The sequence below is a fragment of the Mycteria americana genome, chromosome 2 (genome assembly GCF_035582795.1).
Source record: "Mycteria americana isolate JAX WOST 10 ecotype Jacksonville Zoo and Gardens chromosome 2, USCA_MyAme_1.0, whole genome shotgun sequence".
Taxonomy (NCBI): Eukaryota; Metazoa; Chordata; class Aves; order Ciconiiformes; family Ciconiidae; genus Mycteria; species Mycteria americana.
Window position 1 is genome coordinate 1074982 of NC_134366.1, and position 26107 is coordinate 1101088.

The following is a 26107-nucleotide window of genomic DNA, read 5'->3' on the forward strand; positions in this document are numbered from 1 at the left end:
GTGACATGTACAAGGTGAGACATTTGCCTAGCCCTAAATAATCAAGACTTACATAGACATAAACTTGTAATAATCAATTACAATAGTCTTTATATTGCATTATATACTGGTACATTTATGAATTCTTAGGCTAAAGTAGCAATTCTGAGGAAGCCTTCAGTTTGCCTTTCATCGTTCTGTGGCTCTGTGTTACCAGCCGACGCAGTGGTTTTCTCTTGGGCTGAATAACTTCCAGGACACTAACACCTTCCATTGGCCCTCCCTGTTATCATCTATAATTTTGTTTAATCAGAGTGGTATTGGAAGGAGTTCTGGTGGTGCTCCAATTCCAAATGGAATCGTAGCCTAAGCACTCTTTCCTATTATTTAATTTCTCTTTAGACATCTTTAGCTCAGAATTACTTTTAAACTTTTTTTTACTGGCTGCTTTTGAACAGTGCTTGTTTTTATCTAGTAAAGCAGGCCTGTTCACCTTAATTTCTAAATGTTGCATTGCCACATTTGAAGACCGAGAGAGAACAGATTGGATGCCCCAGTGTGTTCAGGCATTTGAAACAACATGCTCTTGCTGTAGTATGTTTGGAGGAGGAAAAAAAAAATCCTGATCTTTGGAAGAAGGTGGTGGTACTCAAAAAATGTATTAAATAAAAGGAAACGTCTGCAATAAAATGGATTTCAGGCTGGAAGGTAAACTGTACTTTGAAGGTACAGCATTTGGGTCGATAAGGTCTTTGCATCAGTAAAAGTTGGTCTGTTTTCAGGAGTGCGTATCAGCTAAACGTCCTGTGGAAAAACCTCGTTACAAAGTGTTTGGTCAGCCAAATTGTGGCTTGGTTTCCCTTTGGCATGACCTTGTCAGTCAGAAGAATCTCATTCACTGATGTGCTAACTGGACTCTTTGAAGTTGCTTCGAAGCTGCATCGTTAGCTTGGGGCCCCTTCTGAGTTTTTTCTCTCTGCTCACATATTGATTCCCAATTGTTTCTATGAGCTTTAATTTAAAGAAAATCCAAAGTTTTTTCTTTCTCTGAGAGCTCTGATTTTTTTCAGCTAGTCAGTGCTCTGTTCTTACATTTGATATATTGCCCTAAATAATTCTTTGATGTGTTTCTTTATTAAAACTAGAGTTCTTAAACTGTAGCCACATCTGATCCTATGCAGACACAGCAGACTCCCCACACAGATGAAAAGGAGCCTATCAACATTTCCCCAAAGTGGTTTTAGCCCTAATTGTTACCTGGTCTTTGCTCTTTACCCATCATACTGCTGGTGTAAAGTAGGTCACGCACTTTCTGAAGAGAGGGGAAAAAATCCCACCGTGGGGTTTGCAGTAGAGGTTTGAGTTGAATTGAATTACATCAGCTTGTGAAGTGAGTGGTCTTGAGTTAAGAATGGAAGATTAAACTTCAATTATTTTTTTAATCCCTATTCTTTCGCAGGCAAATTCCTGCCTGCACTAAAAGATTTTTGAAGTTATTGCAAACTATTGGTGCAAAAGCAAAAAGCATACACCGGAGCCTCCACAAACTTCCACTTACGAAGTGGTATTTGCATTAGCCGTTGTTTCCAAGTCTGAAGTGATTGATGTACTGTTCTGTAGCTGTGTTTGCTTATATTATGAGGATTATTTGAATGTGTGCTTCATTAATCTCCATAAATTCAGATCAAATGCTAAATGTATTTAGGATCTGTGAGCTACAAAATCTTTCTTAGACTACTTGCTTAGACATAACAAAACTCTGAGAAAGTCTTTAAGCCACAAGGTCGTCTTAGGATTGTAAATTTATTTATGGGTGCAGGTCTTGCAAGAGAAGAACACTTTCATTTCCTAAGAACGACCTTGCTGTAGGATCCCCTGCGCCTACAAAGGCGTGCCTTGTCCTGTATTCCATGGCTGAGATGCCAGTTCTCCCCTCCACGGTGCTGCCACCAAGAATTGCCTAGAGCCCTAGGTCATTGAATTCAGAGCCGTGTATTAAAACTCGCCATTGTGGGTTGAGAATGTACTTGCATCAGATATTTTCCTCTGTGGAAAAGTTCTTGTCAATAAACGCCACCCGTGTGCTTCAGTTTGTAGTGATATAGTAGTTTGTGGGTCTGTTTAGTAAGCAGTGTAACTGAAATTGTAACACTAAAATTATGAAAAAACTTGTTACGCAAGGTGATTTTTCTGTTTCAGCAAAAGAAATTCAATCTGCGTATTAGACGCAGGACCTTATCTGCCTTTTTTAGGTATAATGCATATGCCAAACGTTACAGCACATGCCACAGGCTGTCATTTGTGCTGGGCATGACAGCTTCTTAAAGTGCCGTAGCGTGGGTTGTCATTGCTTGTCTGTCTGTAGCCTAAAGGTTCTGACTGACAAGCAGGGATGCTTTTTGGGAGGCTGGTAAGGTTACTGCACAGTGCCTAATGCTTAAACACGGTGCATTGGCTGCTGAACCCACTAGAACGTGTGGTGCAGTCCGTTAAGGTAAACCTTCATTCAAACAATAACTTTCAGTGAAGACAATACTTCCTCTTACCTTGAGTATAAAGGAAGTCTTATCTGTGCAGGTGCTTTAATATCCGGTGTTCTACATGGCACTGGTGTGATGGTCTTCTGTTACAGCAACGGAGAGTTAAGCAATAGACTAAAAACGTTGCGGCTGAGATGGTGAAGCACTGGGGTACCTTCCTGACGGGCATGTGGGATTTCTGTTGGTAGAGGGTTTTAAGAGGGTGTTACACAAACGGCTATGAGGAGTGTCACAAGGACAGGTTAGTCCTGCTCTGTGGTCAGCAGCACATGCTCAGACTTTGTCCCTTCAGGCAGTCCCTTCCCCCAAATCTGCAGAGGAGAGAAGTCATTTCTGTGCTTGTCTAGAAAGAGCTAGAAACTCCTGCATTGGTTTGTGATAGTCAAATTGATGATACCTGCTCCTTTGTAGTCTATTTTGTTGCACAGTTGAATTATATTGAGCGCTCTGTCTTGGGGTAGAATTTGTGGGGGGAAAACTCATTTGTCCTATATCCGCTGTGAACTCTTAATCACTTTTTAATAGTGAAATTGTTCTTGAATTTCTGACAATTTTTTTTTCTTCTAGTGTTGAAACTATTCCTTAAATAAGCACAAGCAAACTTTTGCTTTTCAGACGTCACCATGCAGAGTGCCAGTGGGCGATGGAGAGAGCAGCCATTATTTGCCGTTGGACGTGGTTGCAGGCTCAAATCTCTGATTTGGAATATCGAATAAGACAGCAGACGGATATCTACAAGCGACTTCGTGCTGCCAAGGTAATTTTAGCCTTCTGTTTTATGGCTTGGGAGGTTCTCTGGAAGCTCTTAATGGGCTATTTCTTCAGCAGAATGGTATTTTCTCTGTAGAAATAAGGGTGATGGAAAAAGCTTTTGAGCTTTTGAGTTAGTCCCATACCAACCAGTAAGAGGTGTTACCTTTATCTTTTGAAGGCTGTGATTTCTGTCTACTTCACAAAGATTATAGTAAGAGCTTGCTGAGAGAGGAGGGGCTTAATTTCATTATCTTGTCCAGGCAGAGCAGCTCATTAGCGGAACGGGGCTCCACAGAAGCGTAAGCTACCAGGCTGGTCCTCACAAGTGTTGGTTTCTACACTGGCATAGTGCCAGGGTACCAGCAGAGGTGCTCGCAGCTACCGTTTATGTTTCAAGCCTTGATGCCTGCTAGAAAGTGTTACCATTTAAAGCAGGTAGATCTTTAAATCTCAGAACACTGTGTACACAAGTTTTATGGTTTTCTTCTAGGCCGTGACCTTTTAATGTTTCACTTCAATATCTGAGAAGTGTTATGGTAGAAAATGGATAGGATGAATACTCATTTCTTGACTAGATGATATTTACTTCTATGTGACTAGATTTCCTGGAAGAAATTAAACAAAACTTTCCGTCTTCAGAACTTGAAATGCGTTTTGGGGTTTCCCCGTTTAAGAGCCTCTCAGTCCACTGCAAAAGTATCTGGAAACACTTGAGTTAATCCTTTCAAGGTGCTTCTGAACTTTTGAAATCACTCTCATGTTCTGATTTGAAATGATTTGAATCTGTTTGGCTTTCGGTGTAAACTGCAAAGCTCATTTCCCTAGACTTTGGGAAAAAAGCAGAATGGGAGGATTTATACTTGGCTTGAGTGTTTTCCTTCCTCCTGCCCTTTATCTGGAAGGAAAACTGTTTTAATTATTGTCCTTATTGCATATGTGTCTATTTTCTCTGGATAAATGCCTTTTGCAAATCAAATATGGTGGATGACTTGTCTGATAAATTGAAAATTTATTATTCCACTGGGGTATAATGTGTCTCTGACAAAGATAAAGAGCAGTGCCTATATAGCTTTGCTCCTTGTACACTTTTGTAGGTGCTCCTGTGAGATCTCAGGTGAGAAAAGCCTTGATCTATTGGCATTCTTGGCTAGGGTTGCCAATGAGAGAGTCAGTCAGACCTGCTCTGAGTGGAGGCTTAGACTAGATGACCTCCAGGTTTACTTTCCAATCTGAATTGCTCTTTGATTCTACTCCAATGCTATGGAAGATAGTGATTCCGAAGGGCCCTAGACTTTCATAACACTAATCTCTCATGCAGCACAACCAGGTGAAGGACAATACTAACTTTTCAGATGCTTTGAATCTTTTCTAAGTCACTGGAATTTGTCTTAGCTGTATTTCAGTATTTCTTTAACCAAATTAGCTTATGATTAACTGTAAAGCAGTTACTGTTCTCAAGCAATTATGATGTTTATACAGACGTGAATGCAAATGCATGAAATAAGTTAATTGTTCTGCATAATATTTTTTTCCATTCACAAGCATGTGTATAATTATACCACAGGTGCTATAAAGTGTAGACTACACTGTGAATAACATTAAATTTTCCCATAAGGAATGCTAAATTTCCAGCTACTTTCTACCAATCTCTTTTACTAAAGAGACTTTTTGCTGGTGTGAGAAACTATTAAGCTGCTGTTGAGCACAGAGAAGATTGTCAAGAGAAATAGGTTGGTGTGTAGAGCATTGTGTGTATGCCGCGAGGTAAGGGTGTAAGTATACTTGCCGCGAGGTAAGGGTGTAAGTATACTTGCCGCGAGGTAAGTATACGCTGGTAAGGATGAAAAGGATATGTGTGACTGGGGCAGTAGAAACTGAGCTGCAGAGTGGGCCAGCTCTCCTCACCCGTTATAAAAATGGAATAGTGTGAAGGGAGGATGGTAGTCTTAATCATGGCAATCATCAGCTTTTGAGCAGTACTTATTAATTACTGCCATGTTATTCTTCATAGTCTACATCTTGTGAATGGTGTAGTCTAAAATAGCAGTCACCGATGTCTGCTGGTCCGTGACCAATGATACCGAGCAAGTAATGTCCTGCGGGCACTGTCGTGCCTTGATTTCCTTTTTGCTGGTCTCAGTTATACCTCCCTGTAGCTGTGAGCAGAACTGGAGAACCTTGAAACCAGCACATTAATTATAAGCCATGGTTGCGGACAGCTCTTCTAGGAAAAACAAACAGCATTGATGTTGGCCTAGTAACGTTTCCCCCTTAAACTGCTTCCCCTAGGTTAGAGAGAACACTTACATTTTGAATTGATGAAGTTGTGTAGAACTGTAACTGTATAGAAGAGTTATAGAACTGTAACTCCTAGGTTGTTTCTTTCCCTTTTAGAGTATACTTAAGAAATATTTGTTGTGCTGTGGCTTCTGTGAGTGGAATTCAGTGTCACTTTTTATCCCCAGGGCCCAGTAGTCCTTGGAGGTGACTGGCAGCCTGGAGACCTAATGAAGAAGCAGGGCCGATTGGGTTCTGCATCACTGGTGACCTCCCAAAAGAATAAGTGGCTCTCGCCTTCATCTTCTATCCCAAGGTGCCCTGTAGGAGATGCTGTTCATTCCCGTTTCCTGTATAATATGCAGAAGCAGGTCAGTAATCAAGAAGCATGTGATTTTGCAGTGATAGAAGTGAAGAAAGAAACTTTCATTAAACCAAGTCTTAAATCAACAGCAGTTTATAAATCACATCAAAGAATTTGGTCTTACTATACTATTTTAATGTTTCTTTAACTCATTTTTGCTATTTTTTTCTAATATATTAATGCATCAGCTGATATCAGTTTACTAGTACTTTGTATTTGACGCGTGACGACTGAACTTGCTTCACCTTATGCTTTTAAAAAAACTCTTGTACTTTTGTGTATTCTGAGAGTTCTACAAAATTAAACAAAACCAAACCAAAACTGTGAAACAAAAAAAAAACCCACCACAGAAATTTACTGTGAATCTTAATTTACTGTGAATCTTAATTTCCTGTGCAAGGTCTGTGGAAAGTGATTGAGTTTGCAGTCATGAAAAAACTGAAAACCAGTGTTTAGGAAACCTTTAATTTCTGATCTTAAGGTGTTGCTAGAGTCTTGGTGTTGATGGCACTTCTGACCCACGTCGTTTGCGTACGATGGTTTTAAAGACCCTTGTAAAGGACTGATGTATCTAAGTACTGTTTGGAACCTGGTATTTCTGGGTGGTGGTGGGCAGCTTCTGGTATACAGGTCACCAGACCAAGTGACTTACCAGGAGCTTGTAGCCTTAACTTCTGTGACACTATGAAGGGTCAACTGTCACAAGCTGCAGCTGTAGAGCAGGGAAAATACTCAGGTTTCAGAGGACACAGAAAAAAAAAAAATTAAGACTCCTTTTCTTGGAAGCCAGCTTTAACTTTTTCAGCTGCAAATTCTGAGGGAAGATACTCCAATATGTAGAAGGGAAGGGTAAGCTGTGGAATCTGAACGTTGAGAATAAGTAACTGAACTCTTGTGGGAACAGAGGTGAGAGGTTGTGCTTGATAAATTCAAGATGAACGTGGGATGATTCATTGTTTTTTTCATTGTACAATAGAAATACCTACTAAAAGGAAGTATAGTCAATAATTACATTCAGATTTGAAACGTTCTATGGCAAAATTAAATTGTTCAAAAAGGGAATAAACAAGTTAACGGAAGCTCTACCAATTGAACTCTGTGGTCCAGATACAGTCTGTGACTCAATAAATCCTTGTATTTATTAATTATTTGACAAGAAGATGCTTCCTTCAAGGGACGAAGCTGTGACATTGAAGCGCAGTATGAGGAAAACTGTACTTCTGTTGCTCTTTTATCTTTGTGGGGGTTTGTTTAACTAACGCTAACGTATGCACGCATGCAGTGAACTGCAGGTATTGGGGTTTAATGGTGTGGAAATCAGAAGTATTTTGGTTTTGACACTTCAGAATCATGTCCAATGAGTGTGTGTGAACCATCAAATGTTCTTAAGTAATACTAGTATTTCATTGAAACTGCAGAAAGCTTCTATGGAATTCATATAGCATTTAGTACAGATTTTAGTAGAATATAAGCTTTTTCTCTAGTGGAAAAGGCAGAATAGCTCAAAAATGAGGCTGTCTTGCTCTGAAAATAGTCTCCAGCTTATAAAACAGAGAACTAAAAGCTCTACTGTTATACTTACTCTGTGATGGTTAAGAATGCATTTAAAATATGAGCTTTGATTGATTTGGAGATTGTTGCTTGAAATGCAATTGATTAAATTGCATGTGATTGTTTACCTTGGGCCTATTTAAGCTCAACATTTATATTTATAACTGCAGAATGCTTCTTAGATTACTCTGCTTTTTTGGTTTTCTGGGCTTTTCGCCTCTCTGCCCTCATCCTTCTTCAGATTCATTATGACATTAAGCTTTACTGAGTTGGAGATTTCCTTTTTCTCTTGCAGAGCACTCATCTTACACAGTCTTTGGGAAACCCTATATGTCAAAGCCCTTCCTGCACCCCCCTCAGTGGGTCTCCAGCACCCCTCAGAGCCTGCGCCACGTCACCCTGCCAAGTCAACAGACTGTTTAACTGGTTAGTTCTCCTCCTCTTATAGGTTGATCAAAGTAATTTCACATTTAAGGCATTGGTGATAGTGGCTAAGAAAGAGATCTTTAGCTACAAGACTTCTGTATGTACGGTTCAGTTGTAAAAATTTGAAATAGGTATGCGTGTCTGTTGGGAGGATTCTAGAGGGGAATTTCTTCTATGAAGTAATATAAAATTACCAGCTGTGATCTATTGTGTAAAAGAACAACAACCGAAACTGCCAAGTATATAGATGATGTTGCCTGTCTTGTAGGCAGCCTGTTGGAAGATATTACCTCCTTTTTATAAATGGATGACCAAAGTACCTTGCCTGTCTAGGTTAAAGTTGGATGCTGTACAGCATCCTGGTGACCTGATTTTTATTTTTCTAACGAGTGGATTTCTGAGTTTTTTAAGTCTCTTTCCTTGCACAGAATGTAGAACATTTTTTTTCTGCTTATTAATTTTCAATATATGGAGAAGTAAATCTTACCTGCCTTGTTGGTGATGAAGAGGCACCTAGAGTTTAGCCTTTTAGCTCTTCCTATTTTTATGGAGCCTTGAGTCTGTAAGAAAAAAGATATTACTGATCAATTGTTTGGGGGGGGGGAACAGTAATTTTTAAATAGATTGGGAACTTTCCTTCTATTGTTCAGTGTTTAACTAGCATTTGAGGATGTATGCCCTGTGCAAGCAGTCGGTGGGCTTCAAGAGGCTCGGTAGCAAGAGGCAAACTTTAGTCTGTAGAATTGCTGAATAAGCTTTTCATGCCGTGGAGTACTGGATATATCAGTTAAGAGAAGCTCCCTAGAAAATACACCCATGAAATGCACTGACTGTCCCAATGATTTACCATGCTGTTCTTCCAACTGATCCATTTGCATGTATAGCTTTGTGGTATCTCCTTGGGTTTTAGACTGTTCTCTGAGAAGTCTTTCATCTTACTTCCTTCCCTTCTATTTCACTTCTCTAAAGATTTCTCCATCTATTGCCACCTTATTCTTGGGAGAGGGGAGAAGGAAGAATTTAGTGCTGCTTCAAAAAAAGCCCAAAACCTCACTTCTTCACACGGTATCCGATCCTGTGTAAATCAGATAAAGCAGTGATAGGTAGGAGGGATGTAAACCCAATACAGACGACAACATGGTGAAACTTGCACTGAAGTCTTACGGAGAAAACGTTCCTTTCCCCCATCAGATTGCATGCTGCTTTCTCAGTTCTTGCTCGTAAGCTGATGGCTGCGACTCAGTTGCCTTTCAGGCCTTCATCCCTTACAAAGGGGCTCAAATGAAGTTTCCCCTTCCCATGTTACCTTTGTTTACATCTAGAGAAAAGGTTTTCAGTCTCCAGTCCTGGATGCCTGTCGACTTCAGGGGATCTGCAAAAGACAAGTGAGCAAGTTTAGTTTAAGGAGGCATAAATGCCCAAGTTGAGAGGTTGGCACTTCAAATTAAATTGAGTAAAATTTGGTGCACTTTTATTTCTTGTGGGGTTTTCCTTATGTTTTCTGTAAGGTCGTCATCATCATTCCTTTTTCTGTGAAGCTACTGAAAAAGCAGGATACAGTCTGCATTTTGCTGCGTGGTAGAAAGATTCATTGAAAGCTGCTAAATACACTGGGACTACCTAAGCCAAGTGTGGTTTGAGCTAAAGGCGCTGGGAGAGACTCTTTAGAGCACTAGGGTATGTATCGTACGTACTTGCCCAATTCTTACACTTCCTTCCTAGACGTCCTGGTCAGGGCCACTGCATTTTGTTTCGTGCAGAGCCACCTACTTGCTGTTCCTCTGTTAAGGTGGGCAGGTCCTCCTCGGCCACATCCTGCCATTGTCGTCGTGGTGGGTGAAGAACAAACAGTTCAAGCACAGATGAAGTCAGTCCTGGGCAAAGCAAAACCTCAGTTTTCCTGTGTCTTACTAGCACAGCGCGGAGCTGGTTTCACCCTCCTGGTGTTTAGAAGCACCTTGGCACTTGATGGCCTGGCCCTACCTGCTTGTGACAGGACGTGCCTGGCAATGTGAAGCATCTGCTTCCCGGTTGCTGTGCCCTTCTTCCTCAGCGGCAGGCTGCTGATGCTGGGTGGAACCACTTCCAAGAGCTCCTGATGACCATGAGACCTTCTCTGCACCCCTTTCTCCTTGCCTGTTTTTAGCCCAGCTGCTCCACAGGATACGAAGCAAGATGGACCTTTGGTCTGATCCAGCGTGATCATTCTTGCAGATCGTCAGCACCTTCTTCTGAGGTGCCTGATGCTCTTATAATCAGTTGGTTGAGTTTTATTTAGTGTTGGGAAGTTGAAGTTGGACTGATCACAACATGCAGAGGCTTCAGGCTGATGTGTTGCCTAATGAAATAAAACAGCTTGTGTTCTTGTTAGAGAAGAGTTTGTTTTCTTTCGTAGATGTCTCAGTAAAGGTTGTTCTTGCTGTATTCATTCCATAAAACTGTCTTGCATTTTAAGAGTGGTAGTTTCAGCCTAGGATTGATTGGACTGCAGTAGAATGAGGGAACAGAAAGTATAGATTATTGAAAGCAGACACTTAGTTCTGTATTCCTGCTACAGTGAGTGATAGGTTAACAAATTCTTAGCAGATTAGTCCTGAGCTTCAAGCAGTAACGTTGCTAATCTTCCCAAGGCAGATACTTTAGTAGTCGTGCTTTTATTCTGTGCTAAATCTGCAGATAATATACCTAATCTTCTCTTGACTTATATTGTAGAAATCCAGAGGATTCTGGAAGTATTAGACCAAATTGTAAAAGTCTAAATCTGTTTAAATGGCTATTTTAATCCACAGTTACTTGCAGTGTGGTGTATTGGGTCTCTGTTTCATACTTGAAGAGTTAGAAGTATATAGTGATCTTAAACCCAGCTGAAATACTACTTTCTGCTTCTGTATTCCATGAAATTTTATGCTTGTTCCCCTTGCAATTAATCTTCTTAATGGCAAGTAAGGCATTGTCTATTTTATTATACGAGTTACCAATTTTGATAAAACAAACTGAATTGGTAGTGCATGTTTCTGCATGTGAAAAACCAAAAGGCTGAAGAGTTGGGATGCCAGGGATACCAGGCAGTCGCTATTCTTTATGTAATGCAGCTCTGGCCAGGCCTCCAGTGCCTGGCTCCGATTAACAAACGGCTAATTCTGTGAGAGCTCTGAAGAGGAAAAAGGAGAGGAAGCTTGACCTTGCCCCCCGGGAGGAGCACCTCCATATTCCCATATCAGGAATGCACATCTGCTCGTAGGGCAGGCTGCTATTATTACTTTTATTAGAAAGAACGTGAATCTCTAAATTGACCTGCTGGAGCTGGTGAAGTTCTGATTTTGTAGAGAGTGATGGTTGATTGCTGTGCTGCAAACAGGTTGAACAACCTGTGGCTTCGCTTGCTCTGCTTGAAAGAATCGCCACCGTGGTGTGAAACCAGGGGCCAGAGACGAGCAGGATGATTGCCAGGACCAGGGGGAGGATCAATGGCGAATGTTAGCGTTGTGAATGCACCGCTGAGTTGTGGTGATCACTTTTTGAGTCTGGCTTAGGCTGATGGGGAGGGGAAGAGGTGGCACTGATCCACATACATGTTTCCCTTCTGTTTTACCGTAGTACTTGGACCCATCATCTTCTGCTACGTAACATGTGGGCCTCGCTCTTTTGTTCGGGTTTGGTGTGTTAATTCAAACTTGTTACTGTGCATCGCTGTAGCCTGTTCTTGCAAATACAGTGTTACGCGGTGTTCTCATTAACATCTTAAGCACACTCTCTTCAAGTTACAGAACTGGTAACTCTTTAACTTGAAGAGACTTAAGGTATTAACAAAATGTTCTGTTTTCTTCTGGTGCCTAAATGCTTTTGAGACTCTTCTCAGTGTGGTTTACTCTCCTGTAGAACGGGCTGGGTGCTTGCGTTGGGAGGCAGTTCCCTAATAGGCAGACTCTGGAAAAATCATTGAGAACTTTGGCCGTATCCAGCTCACATCCGAAGATAAGCATGAAACTATAAGTACCCAAACTGGAATTTGTGTGGGATACTAGGAGTTCATTTGGACCTTGTCGGGGAAGAGACCAAAGGTTTTTGAGCGTATACTCAGAATCAGGATTTCCATTTTGGAACTCGTAAAAATAAGTTCCTGTGGAGAGTCCCTGTGCAGTGTAGTATGATCTGTCTTTGATCACTCCTAAATGAGTAGATATATGCAACATGATCCCAAAATTTAAATATTTTGTGTCTCCAGATTTTTTTTTAGTTAAATTATCCTCTGCTTATGTTGGAAACGCTGCCTGAAGTAACTTGCTTGTTTTGTTTCTGTTGGTCTCGTAATGGCTTTTGAAGCTTCTGCCTCTTTTGGAAGGAAAACTGTATCTTGTGTAGATTTGAAAACATGGATTTTCACAAGCTGGGCCATATATTTTTAAAGCTTCTTAATATAGAGCTTTATTCGGCAGTCAGAGAAGAGCCCTAGAATTCCTCTGTATTTAACTTTGATATGTTGAACCTCCTGGTTAACACACAAGGTAATAGAAATTTCTCAAACTTTCTTATTCACAGAGCTCTTGGAGGCTTTGACGAAAGTTCTGGGACACCTTAAATGCAAGTTTAAAAGTGCTCTCTAGAGTTAAGCTTTCAAAATGCTGCTGAGACACTTGCACCCCCCTGAGATACTTACACCCCCGAGTCATCTGTGTGATAAACTGAAAATATATCTTAGATTTTCCTAGTCTGGTTATTCCTAGCTTTTATAGGATCACTGGGTATACTCTGAACTAAAACTTCACAGTGGGGATCTAAGGCTATTCTGTGAGAATAAGTAGACGTATTGAGAAATTGCAAATTAAGTTACCCATGTCTGTAACGTTTTCCATGCTATTCTGGTGTGGAATGCTCTACAATCAAAAGCTTAGCATTGGAAGTTAGTTTTCTTTGTGTGACAAATAACAACAGGGCAGATGCAAACACATGAGTGAGCAGGGGTTTTGGATGGAGGTGAACCCGGTAACTGTGGTTCTGGCCATGAATCTTCTCCCTTCCTTGTCGTTCCACTTAACCTGGCGTGACGGTGGCAATGAGCTGTAGAGCGGCGGCCTGGTTTCAGAGGCTGAGAGAAATCCTCCTGGCTGTTAGAACATCTTCTTAAAAGGTCGCTTTTTAGGTGAGATGGCCTGTTTGCATCACGCAGGCAGTAAGTTCTTTCAGGTTCGGGCAGTGACGCCTCATTACTGCAACTCCTTGTCCCACTACCCAAGCTATCTCATTGTGGAAGTGACTGTGGCTTGGAATTGTCTGGGTCCAAAATACATACACCAGTTTTGCTGCAAACCTGTGTTTTCTGTATCGGGCAACAGGAGGCATGAGGCCATTGGGAAAGAATACTCATGGAGATCTGCTGTAGGCTTCAGAGGTTCATCACACCCTGCTATATAGAACTCATTTGGTTTTACTTATGGAACGTCAGTGGATTACTTTCTCGCTTGCATTTTGCCTCTTACTGTTGTCCATAAAATTTTGTTATCTTCCTGGTTTGTGCAGTTAAGAGGTGACTGAGGAAATGTGGGTGTGTCTAAGCACATCTTTTCCTGCAGATGTGTTTCCTCATGTATATATGTTTGTAGCTGAATAGGATTTGGCTTATAATTATGAACTGAAAACAAATGGACAACAGCGTAGAATGATCTAACGTGGATGTAAATCAGCACCTCTTCACTTCACGAAGAACGGCAGGGATAGGGAGGCTTGGGTTTTTTCTTGTTCTAAAGACTTGTCACCAACCGGTACCTCGGCTCAATGTCTGGTGACATCGATTTCTGCCAGGCAGTCCCACAGTGCAGCATGGAGTTGGAATATCCAGCTAGAACCTTTCTGGTTCACGTGACAAAAATACAGATTTTAAACTTCTAATTTTACTAGAATGTTCGCTATACAAACCAAGGAAAAAATTACCACACTTGATTGGGACCAGCAAAAGTAACAGATAAATTAAGTTTTTAAAGGATAAAATGAACGTGTGACCAATTACAAAAAAGATCTTTTACGAAGGCACTGTTTTACAGATGGTTCCAGAAGAAGAATATACTGTAAGGCAATAAACCATATCTGCTTATTGAAATATGACCTTAGATTTAACCATAACTCCATGGTGAAGAGAGAGAAATGGAAAGAATGTTTGCCAATGTTTTTAGGTTTAATGGCTATCTTTTTTATGGGAAGTAAATTACTTTATTATCATCAGATGATAAATTGAGCTGCTGACTGAAGTTCTTTGCTGGAGAAAGAACGCATGTTATTTGTGGCTGCGTTTGGCTTTAAGACTTTCTGTCTTTAACTGATGAAAGTACAGCTGTTAAGACCCTTCAGTGTCCATTTCTGTGTTGAGAACAAAATATTCAGAAATCTACATATCCCTTGAGAGAGAATGTAGCAAAGACTATAAAAATGTGATGAGAACAAACCTGGTAAGCACTAGCTGCTGACATAAATACTAAGGAGTCTTTGGGCGTCACAGCCACAATCATAAATACAGAATTACAACTTGCTGCTCTTGCTCTGCATGAGTTGCTTTGCATTTGGTTGCAGCTTGCATCCTGGCTCCTCCAGCAGCAGCTCTCTGATCAGTGTGAATGCTGAAGAGAGATTTGGCAAGGAGAACCCACTTGTTGCTGCGTCAGACAATACCTGCATCGCTGCTAGAATCCGCCCGGTTTGCACATACAAGAAGCGCAAGCTTGTCCGAGCTACCTCTGTGTCTCACTTCAGCAGGAAGGTAAGTGAAAGTTTTGTCACGTGGTTACTAAACTATGCTGCGTTTTTATTTAGAGTGTGTGGTTTTATTTATTTTTAGCAAAAACTATCATAATGTTGGACTCTGGTTTTAGTACAGCTTTTTCTGAGCGCTTTTCTAAAATTGATGTAGAATTTTAGCAGAAATTCCCAGATATGTCAGAAAAGTCACGAGTTCTCTATTTAACTGCGGTTTAGAAACTGATTCTAAATTTCTGTTCTTAAAAATCAGGCAGCTGATTTTTCTGAGTAACACTGACCAGAGCGTACCTCAGACTCTAGCGTGGGCAGCAACCTTCTGCCAGCTGCCTTTTGGAGTTGATTACCTTGGAATTGTCCAGGGAAAAATAAACCACCACCGCCCCCCCAAAAAAACAGCCCCAAACCACAACACAAAACCCCACACCTACCCAAAAATAAACCCCCAGAAATATGTAACCTTAACCCCAGAAATACGTAACCTTAGTTAATCTTGGCAAGCTGCTGTGCGATTGAGTGTAACGGGGTTGTGGTTATTTGAAGGCTGAGCTACCAAGTCTGATGAAATAAGCATTCCTTGGACACGTAGCTGTGAGTTACCTGATGATTAAAGGATGTTTAATGTATTAATTCTGACGAACAAAGAACACGTGTGGTAATATCCGTCAGTTGACAAGTGGTGGTTTGTTACACTGCTCATATCTTCTTTGCTTGTTTGTAGCCTTTTCCTCAAATATTGATTTACAAGTAACAGATATTTAACAACCTGCAGATTTAAGACAGAAAGATTAAAAGTTGCATTACTTTTCCCAGTCTGATCTTTTGTTTCGCCGGAGCGCAAAGCCAGTATGATTTAAGTCAGCCTGCTTAGGCTATAGGTAAAAGCATTATTAATGCTCCCTCTTCTGGTTTGACTGATACTATGGAACCGGATACGTTGATGGGGAAGGGGCATCGGGTGTGTCTCAGCGACAGTGAGGGGGAAAACACTTGAACAAAGACATCAGGGCTGTCGGGGTTGCAGCTTATGCTTCCAACAGGCAAGTGAGGAAAAGTGGAAAATGAGACAATATTGCTCAGAACGATGGATGCTGCTGGTGGTGGACTGCTTGCCTAGCAGTTTTTGATCAAGATTTTTGGGAGCATCAGAGCTGCGAAAAGCCCTTAAGGAAGATGAGGAAGACCAGGATGGGAAAAGGCACAGAGGTGTTTGAAGTTTTAAAAGGAAACTGATTAAGTATTATGGCTTCAGTGGAGTCACAGAGGAGCAGCTCTGTTGGCTTGGAAATAGTACTAAAGAATCACACAAAACACGTCCCTTAATACACTGAATTATTTTGAGAAGGTAGTTCGTCCGTGGTCAGAAGGAGAAACAGCCTGTGGTAGTACTCTTGCCCACTCTTTTAACATTGGTCCTGGCTCTTGACTTTATTTTTTTCATCCTGCAAATCTGCTGCTTGCTTATGGTTTTGAGGTTTGTGTGTCCCCCCCAGTTTTTCAAAACTTGCCTGGCTTTGCTTTTTGGTGAATGGAAACTAGTGTACCAGTAGAAAGCAGACTGGAGATACTGGATGTGAACTTCAATTTTACTTAAATCTGAAACACGTTTCCCTCTTTAAATGTCGGATCTCCTTTCTTCTGCTAGCCGCTGAAACCTCTCACCATGAAGTGCAGCTGTGAATGGCCCCACTCTTGCATCTTGTGTAGCTGCAAAGCTTCTGTCCAGACGATAGACCCCGCTACCATGTCCCTAGAAGAGCGCATAGCCCTCCTGGACTCTGGCTTCCACCCCATACTCTCTTTATCTCATGGTGAGTAGCTCACGGGTTATGAAGTGAAGGAGGATCCCTTACTGTGCCACTACCCTCTCTGCTCTTCCTCCTTGCATCAAAGGAGGTTACAAATATGCTAACACAGTTGTAAGCTTGTTTCTAGAGGATAACGAAAAATGTCCGGTGATGTTCTGCGTGCTGACCAGACACAAGTCTTCAGTCCGAGGATGCAGTCCGTGGAGATTTCTGAGCCTAGGAAACCGCATTGTGCCTTGGCCTGCGTCTGAGGCAGTTGCCATCTCTCGTTTAATGTAAGCTTAGATCAGTTCTTTAGGATCAGCTCTCTGTCATCTGCAAGGAACGTTCTAATTCTGGAGGCTTGCAGAACTACTGTTGTAAGTTCCTGTTACAGCCCTGCCCTGGAGGGCTGCTGGGAAGACTCAAAATCCAACGCTGATTTTGACAGGCTGTGTGGCAGTTGTTTTGTAGACCTCTAGCACCGATTTTGAGTGTGAAATCACTGTTTGAGTCTAAGCACTCGTAATTTAACCACCTGCGGCCTTCTAGATGCGCTTTGTGGTTGCTCTATGAACTATGCTCTGTCGAACCTTAACACTTAGTTTCTGTTTAAATAACTGAAGGATGATAGTGGCTGCAGCACTGCTAGCGCCTTTAACCACGGCAGAGCAAGAATGTGCACTAAGGAGTTATTGAGTAGGTTAAGGGACAGTGAGGAAAATACTTTTTCTACTGTGCAACTATGAGAGCATCTCTCCAAAACTATTTTTATCATTAAAAAAAAAAAAACCACGTATAAGCTCACCTCTGCTCGTTAAATAATGATACAAACAACTGCCCAGTAATATGTAGCTGGCTGCGATTCAGGTTAGCGTAGCGTTAGGCTGAGGAAGCTCAATGGCAAGGTCTCAGGTTCTGGCTCAGCTAGCAGAGGCCCGGTGCAGAGGCTGCTGTTCTGGGGACATTCTCATCCTGTTCACTGTGTCACAGCACGCGTGGGGCCAGAGAGCCTGCAATCAGCCACGCTTGCTTGAGTTAGCTGTGTCACTTCATTCTCGTGCTGAGAGACGTGAATTGCTGAGGATGTGTATGCAGCACTGTGTATATGAAAAGAGGAAAAACTGCGCTTACCAAAATAGGTTGTGTTTTCTGCTTTCAGGCAACCCTCTCCACTTGCACTTTGAAACCTTATTAAGAGAGGACGGATTGCATAGACTACTGAGCCATGAACTCAAGACTCTGAAGATGTCCCATTTTGGAAAGAAACAAGATCCAACTAACAGCGCGTTCCCAAAGCTCCACTCTTCGCTCCTGCTTGCCTCCCGTAAGTTAAGCAAAACGGAGTTTGAGATGAAGGTAAAAAATTAAATGTGGGCTTTTAACCCGTACCTGAGGGCAACCAGTCAAGGTAGAGTGGAGGAAGTAGCTCGCTTTCTTCCAGTGGAAGATAATTTGAACTCTGTTCTATAGTAATGTCGAAGTGACCGAGTCCAGCGTCTTGCAAACTACAGAAATTCTGACCCCTGTAGAGGGACGCAGAAGTACTTGTCTCAGCCAAGTTATTAAAAATAAATAAATATTGCCATTCTCTGTATTTCTTTCAAGGGAACAAGCAATCAAAAAGAAGCTTTTATGCACCTTTATTTGAAATCAGAGTAGATTGGTGTCTGCCTGGCAAAATGCTAGTGGGTTTTTTGTGCTGTGACAGCAATTGCTGTTCCAGTTCCACGCTGCTCTTACTGTTTTGGAAGGCCTAATTTTTTTCATCAGCCTATCAAAGTTGATGATTGTAAAATGGTCTGCAGCAGGTTAAAGTGAGTGACAGAAGACTCAAACCAGTTTCAAGATGGGAAGAGGGAAACCCAGCTAACCCATCCTAGTTTTTCAGTGAACTAGGTGTTCTGTTTGGCTTTCTTTTAAAAGGCATGTTGTTATGCCAAATCACTTTTTGAAAGTAACATAATGAGCAAGTAACATAATGAGCAGGCTACAAGCTGGCCGTATCCCTGACATTCTTATGGGACACAGTTGCTGCATCTGGCTACTTTTTATGTTCTGTGGTTGCCGATGGAAACTATCGTGAACAAACCAGATAGTATTTTAAAAAAACAACCAAACAAAACAAAAAAAAACCAATAAAAAAACCAACACACACACCAAAAAAACCCAACCAAAACAACAACAAACAAGGAAATGGAAAAAAGACCCAAACAAAACAACTTCCATGCTGAAAGCACATTGGCAGCCTCCAGTTGTGTGGTTTTGGCCCTAACGATCTGAGCTACAACTTGATTTAATGATGTTTAATCCACCTGAGCTGAGGTTACATAGCTCTGAATGGGGATGGATGTTGTTTTCTAGGCGAGGTGTTCTGGAGAGGCATCATCCTTCCAATAATCAGCTCAGGATGTAATGAGGGTAGCACAAGCAGGTGGTTAGTGTTGAATAAATGTGAGGAACCTGCTAGACGATGCTTGAATAACGCACCGGTATAGATTCTATCAACTGGTCAGCAGCAGTTTGACTTTTAACGGATTTATCTTTCTATACCTCCTTCTTTTTTTCAAATATTTAGCCACGAGACTACACAAAACATATTATTATTTATGGGCAGCATGTATGGAGAGGGGTGTAGACACCTACTGTGAAGAGTATGTTTTATTGGATGATTTTCATATATTTTTAACTCTCTAAGAGCCTCACAGAGCTAGATCTTTAGGAAGGATTTGAATAGTGGAGTAATTTGGCACAATAGGTTTGGAAGATTGCTCCACTTGTGGTATTCAGCATGGAATCCACCTGAGAGTACTGAAGGAACTGGCAGAAGTGCTCACCAAGCCCCTTTCCATCATTTACCAGCAGTCCTGGCTAACTGGGGAGGTCCCAGTTGGCTGGGGGTTAGCAAATGTGACACCCATCTACAAGAAGGGCCGGAAGGAGGACCCGGGGAACTACAGGCCTGTCAGCCTAACCTCGGTGCTGGCGAAGCTTACGGAGCAGATCATCCTGAGTGCCATCACACGGCATGTAGAGGACAACCAAGGGATCAAGCCCAGCCAGCATGGGTTCAGGAAAGGCAGGTCCTGCTTGACCAACCTGATCTCCTTCTACGACAAGGTGACCCACCTAGTGGATGAGGGGAAGGCTGTGGATGTTGTCTATCTAGACTTCAGTAAAGCCTTTGACATGGTTTCCCACAGCATTCTCCTGGAGAAACTGGCTGCTCATGGCTGGACGGGTGTGCTCTTCGCTGGGTAAAGAACTGGCTGGATGGCCGGGCCCAAAGAGCTGTGGTGAATGGAGTTTATTCCAGTTGGTGGCCGGTCACAAGCGGTGTTCCCCAGGGCTCTGTGTTGGGGCCAGTTCTGTTTAATATCTTTATCAGTGATCTGGACGAAGGGATTGAGTGCACCCTCAGTAAGTTTGCAGACCACACCAAGTTGTGCGGGAGTGTTGATCTGCTGAGGGTAGGAGGGCTCTGCAGAGGGACCTGGACAGGCTGGATCCATGGGCTGAGGTCAATCGTACAAGGTTCAAGGCTCAGTGCCGGGTCCTGCACTTGGGTCACAACAACCCCATGCAATGCTACAGGCTTGGGGAAGAGTGGCTGGAGAGCTGCCCGGAGGAAAAGGACCTGGGGGTGTTGGTCGACAGCCGCCTGAACATGAGCCGGCAGTGTGCCCAGGTGGCCAAGAAAGCCAACGGCATCCTGGCTTGTATCAGCAATAGTGTGGCCAGCAGGAGCAGGGCAGTGACCGTGCCCCTGTGCTCGGCACTGGTGAGGCCGCACCTCGAATGCTGTGTTCAGTGTTGGGCCCCTCACCACAAGAGAGACATTGAGGGGCTGGAGCGTGTCCAGAGAAGGGCAACGGAGCTGGGGAAGGGTCTGGAGCACAAGGCTGATGGGGAGCGGCTGAGGGACCTGGGGTTGTTCAGCCTGGAGAAAAGGAGGCTGAGGGGAGACCTCATCGCTCTCTACAACTGCCTGAAAGGAGGGGGTAGAGAGGTGGGGGTCGGTCTCTTCTCCCAGGTAACACGCCATAGGATGAGAAGAGATGGCCTCAAGTTGTGCCAGGGGAGGTTTAGACTGGATATGAGGAAATTTTACTTCACTGAAAGGGTTGTCCAGCACTGGCACAGGCTGCCCAGGGCAGTGGTGGAGTCCCCATCCCTGGAAGTATTTAAAAGACGTTTGGATGAGGTGCTTAGGGACATGGTGTAGTGCTGGGCTTCGTAGTATTAGGTTAACGGTTGGACTCGATGATCTTAAAGGTCTTTTCCAACCTATACAATTCTGTGATTCTGTGAATAAGCCAGTCACAAATGGGAGAAAGAATCAAAAGCTAACTGATGTAGAAGAAGCATATCAAGCTGAGGTTATGTAGGACTTCCAGGAGAAGAGTACACCTGTCTTAAAATCAGTGTGGTTTGTCATTGGATTGTTTGAAATAGGACCAGCCTGACCAGTCCTATGGTGAAGGAAGCTTTTTTAAGTGGCTGTATTTTGGACTGAGAAGTGCAGTTCTTGATGGCTGTAACACCTACTTCACCTTCCACTTTATTTTGGGAATGCTCACCAAAAGTAACCTTTTGGGGCTAGCACCTTCAGTGCTGCAGGACACTGACACTTCACTTGAGGCTTCTGTTTTACAGTTGTTCTCTAATGCCCATGTTTGTTCCGCTCCGTTTTCCCAGGGGCAGCTTTGCTAACCTTAGGCAACATCACCGACCAGTCCTGAGTCAGCCTGACTTCACCTCGGTTTTTCTGTTCACGTTTTATTAACAGGTTCGTTGTTTGAAGGAAGAAGGCAGCTTGAAGGACCATCCAGTCACAGCTTTCCTGTTTCCAGGCCTCAGGCACATAAATATAGTTCTTTGCACCACCCACCGTCCTGGTCCCCAGAGACTTCTCCAGCCCCTTCTTCCAGCCAAATCCCTTTCATTGGCAGCTCAGCAATGGTGAGTTGAAACAAAACCTGTGGGAAATGCATCTGAAAAGGGGGAGTAGCCTTAGAGAGGAGCTGGAGGATACCTCTCTTACTGAGCATTGCCTCAGGGCTGTAAACTCACTGGGAATTCAGATGGGTCGTTACTGCTAGGAACTGCTGGGAAATGCAGTTTGGATGTTGCTGTTAAACACTAACAGCCACTTGCTTCATTTTTCCTTGGGCAGTGCTCGGCTGGCGAGGTGCCGGCTGCACCGCTTCCCCAGCCAGATGGGTTGGCTTCAAATTTAGTACTGACAGTACTCTACTGATTCCTTTTCTGTTTGTAAGCAAATAGTTATATACACATAATGTTACAGTTTTATTTGGCTACAAGTTAATAGTAGAGACTTGATTGCTATGGACTTCCCCTTGTGAAGCAGGAACATCAGCCAAGAGATGATCTTTAACATTTTCTGTTTTTTCTAGAAGTAGGGGAGGATTAAAAAATACATCCCGCAACAACCACTTCTCTGGGAAGGCATTGAGTAACTCCTGGTTCTCCAAGTATGTTGAGCAAAGGAGACCTTGAAGGACGGGGGCTCAGACTTGCTATCCTTACAGCTGTTCCCGTCCTCTTTTTGCTTATAGGTAATTGTTAGGTCTGACAGAAGCAGACCTTTCCCAGAGCTGAGGCGCTCGAGTAGCTGGTTTTAGCCTTTTGTCCTTCAGGCCCGTCTCGTGGAGATCGACACAGTACTTGTGGATCTTCGCTGACTAAATGATTCTCTGACTCTTGTAGAAGGGGCAGCGAGCTCCTCTGTGGAGCCTGCAGTCCCTGTTACACCCATTTCACTTGCATCAGCTACTCATTTTCTGGTTTTATGGCTCCCGTGTTGTTAGTGCTTTCTTTGCAAGTGCTCTTCTCCCTCTCTGATGCACAGAAGATTTAACAGTCCAGCTCTGAGTTGGCCGCTTCTTTTGTAAGTGTTTCTTCCAGGTACAGTCTCTGCTCCCTAATCAGATTTTCAAGGATGCTTCCAAGCAGTCCTATGCCTATTAAGGTTTTTAAATAATATTACATAGCTAACCTTGTGGCCACCGAGAACTTCAATTTGTGGTTGGCCTCTCTACCTAGAAACAAAAGGATATTTGTCTGAGGAAGGAATAAAAGAACTGTAGCATCTTGGGAGACTTTTTGCCTTATAAGTAAAGGGGACACTTCCATTCTGGGTTGCAGGTCTAACCTCCAGCTCTGCAGAGAACCACAGTACATGGACCTCTTTATAAACCGATCAAAATGCATCTCAGAACTATTTAGGGGTCTTTTCATCCCACTGTTCCTAGGACGTGGTTCCAGCGCCTCGCTCCCCAGTTTGAAAGTACTCTGACTCCCAGCCCAAATGCTGTGATACTCCCATTTGTTGTCTCAACAGCAGGATCCTCCGCCTCAGGAAGGTGGTGTTCTTCCATGGCTTTATTTGTTTTTACTTTCTCCTTTTCAGCCCTTATTTTGCAAGGTGAAACAAGTACAGCTCCTTTAGTCTACTGAAATGACAGGTTTTTACTTCTTGAATCATCATCATAGCCTTTTTCTGTGCCTGTTTGGTTTCTTGCTACACAGATGACCTAAATATATACAAAATTATAAATGGAATCCTGCCCACCAAGGTAGGCGAGTATTATCCTGCTTCATATAGGAATAAAACAAACCATAGAGGTTGTATGACCTGTCCAAAATATCACTGAATCCCAGTGACAGGGGAAAGAACCCACCACACTTGCTGTTACGGAGAAGTTGCCTTCTATGGTATATTCAAATATGCTTTTGTGCCAACTTTAAGTGCCAACTTTAATTTTCTGTGTGGGGTTTTCTCTTCATTCCGTGTTTCAGCAGTCCTCAAAAAGAAGAAAAGCGGAATGTTCCTACAACATCGACAACATTGTGATCCCAGTGTCGATGGCAGCCGCCACTCGAGTGGAGAAGCCTCAGTACAAAGAGATTGTAGTACCAAGGTATCTACAGACCAGGCTTTATTGATCCTCTCTCCTGTGGGTGACGGGAGGAAATGGCTTTAGTTGGGCAGAATGAGAGCTGTTCCTCTTTATGAAATGACATAAGGAAATTATTCCTAATGGATAAAAAAAGAATGTATGTCATTACAAAAAAAAAGTGATTAGTATTGTTTGGAGTTAAATGTTAGTACCAAACATGTTTCTTCCTGAAGTGACCTCTAGCTTGTGTTGCCCCTTGCAGCTGGAGGATAGTGGAGCTCGCGGAACTGGAGCCTTGCAGTCAGGCAGACTCTGAGGTAAGAAAAGTTTTGTCAATTTGTCTCAAATGTCTGTAGCCATCCTGAGAAATGTGCAAATGGCACGTTAGTAGCTCTAGAGTCAGTCTTTACCGGTTATTAAATTCTGCCAGCCCAGTAAGCAAAGTCGCTGTATGAAATGCTGTTCAGTTCTGCTGGGTTGCAGTTGGATCTGAAGCCAGTGAAAGGCCAGCAGAGATGAGGCTTGCGGTGGCATGTCAGCTGTTAGGAAAGTCAGCTGTGGGTCACCGCCGCTAGCTGCAGGCAGAACAAACCCTTTCATTGTGCATGATTTAATGCCCCGGTAGCTATTTCTGTGGTGCATCCAACAGCCTGCATCTGTCTCGTGACAATTCAGGCTGACGAACAAGTTCCCAGTTCAGTACGTAATGAAAAGTATGAAAATGAGGTAGCGATACCAAGTGTGTGTGCTGGTTCCCAGACAGTTTGAATGGGTTAGATATTGCTTACCTGGATTTTCAGAATAGAAGGCTTGGCCTGCAGGCAAGACTTCATGCTCTAAGTATTCAGACAAAACTTCTCTTCCTAGTTGGAGGATACTTCTGATGAGATGTACTTGAGTCATCACTCCAAATATGAAGATCTTGAACGAGCCCGCTGGGATTCCTGGGCAGCAGCTCCTTCCCATAAGCGAGGAAGCAGGTACTGTTCTTGCTAGCAGACACAGAACAAGGTGGCTTTATTTGTTCTTAATTTTAAATCGTACAGAGATCCTGATTCAAGAAGTTCCTTTTAAATGAAGAAATCCTTGGGTGCCTGTCATTTTGCTCATATAATGTAAGTCTATTACATAATAGAAGCAAAACTGATTAAAATAGGGCCTAATCAGCAGAATAGTAACGCAGCATGTCACAGTCCTGTTAAAAATTAGCTTCATACTAAGCTCAGGCTCTTGTGTTGGGAGCTTTGTGTTAACTGTTGTACTTCATACTTCTTCCGAGCATTTTTCCTCTGGCTTACTTAATAAATTTGACAGAACTTACTGCCAAGGAGATCGTTTTCAGTTCGTTTGCTCTATCTCCCTTACCTTTGTACCTGTTGCCTGGACAAAGAACAATCAGTTCTGTGTCCAGAGGTACATGCATTCTGTTTGCATGGGTGAAAGTTGAATTCTTCTCTGCCTTTCCCTCAGGCGGGCAGCAGTAGGTCCGTCTCTGCTCTCATATTTTGAGAGTTTCATATTTTTGAGATCCCTGCCTCTCTACCAAAGCTGAAATTGTCTGATGTTTTCACAAGTTGTCGAGCAGTAGAGTGGGGAGAGGGACTGACTGGTCATATCATTAGTAATCTGTACGGCTGGAGAAAGGCCAAAATAGCGTAGTCACACTGGGGAAGAACGTTGGAGTACCTCCAGGTAGCTTCAGCTATGGCAGTTTTGTCTCTAGTAGTTGGTGTGTTTTTCTGTTGTGTCTTAGTTCTTTGCACAAGGTTTTACTCTCTCTTGATGCTTAATTGTTCTCTTCATGTGCAGGATGAGTGAAATGGACAGTGATTGCCCCAGAAGCCACGAGGTGCTCTTTGAAGAGAGGATAGGAGAGAAAGGGCTAATTAAAGCACTAATTGGGCAATATAATATCATCTTATTTACAGAGGGGATAAAGCTTACATTTTTCACTGTACAGTGATCTTATTTTTATTTGGGTTTCTTGTTATACATAACTGACTGTGCTCCAAATACTACTTTGCTTTAGGTCCTCCAACAAAGCAGACGGCCGATGGGCCGGGCAGCCTCTGCCAGCATCTCCACTCACTGGATTTAATTGCCTTAACGATCTGTATGTGCACCCTTCTGCTGGCTTGCACAGCTCAGAGACTTGCAAGGATTTGCAATCCCTCTCTGTCTGCAGTAGGACCAGAACGGTACTGTCTTGCAGTGAAGACACCAGATCTTCCTTGGAAATGCTCGACGATGCAATACAGGTGAGGTTACACTGTAACAAATGTCAGCTGGCTTCAGCTTGCATGTTCTTTTCTAAAATAATTTTATTGGTTTATAACGTGAATTTTCTAAAAGCTACATGAGCTTCACACTGCTCAAAAGATAGTTCAGCTTGTACCTATGTGACAGTGGATAGTTTCAGGCAGTTGCACACATCATGGGATCCTTTTTGGCAGAAAGAGTTAACTTTGTTAAGGATTAAATTCTGAAATTACCAGAGGAACTGAACTTTCCCTCATCCTTAGGGATGGTCTTGGAAGTCTTACAAGCACAGTCTTACACTTCATACCAGATCTGCCCTTGGTTTGGGCTCAAGTGCACAGTGTTTGTTCTGGAAGCCTTTTCAGATAAAGAAACTATGAAAAATAAGGAATGTCAGTGGAGATGGCAAGGCAGTTGTCTCAATACCAACAGAAAGCTGAACTGGTGATCCTGGAAATGTGAATAGCACGGCGCATTCATTGCTCTTAAAACTTGGCTTTGCTT

At 42.7% G+C, this 26107-nt stretch overlaps 1 protein-coding gene across 5 annotated transcripts in view; it reads left to right on the forward strand.

The window, feature by feature from the left end:
- LOC142405183 (KAT8 regulatory NSL complex subunit 1-like) overlaps positions 1-26107 on the forward strand; it is a 42332-nt gene that overhangs the window by 13710 nt on the left and 2515 nt on the right. For 4 of the 5 annotated variants that reach the window (XM_075492162.1, XM_075492163.1, XM_075492164.1 and 1 more), the window contains 11 exons: positions 3135-3276; positions 5738-5920; positions 7760-7890; positions 14452-14638; positions 16280-16445; positions 17584-17748; positions 21211-21383; positions 23244-23365; positions 23607-23661; positions 24212-24324; positions 25374-25602. In XM_075492162.1, the coding sequence (XP_075348277.1) occupies positions 3135-3276; positions 5738-5920; positions 7760-7890; positions 14452-14638; positions 16280-16445; positions 17584-17748; positions 21211-21383; positions 23244-23365; positions 23607-23661; positions 24212-24324; positions 25374-25602 (1666 nt within the window). The remainder of the gene's footprint in view (positions 1-3134; positions 3277-5737; positions 5921-7759; positions 7891-14451; positions 14639-16279; positions 16446-17583; positions 17749-21210; positions 21384-23243; positions 23366-23606; positions 23662-24211; positions 24325-25373; positions 25603-26107) is intronic. The other variant, XM_075492161.1, reaches the window with a different exon arrangement.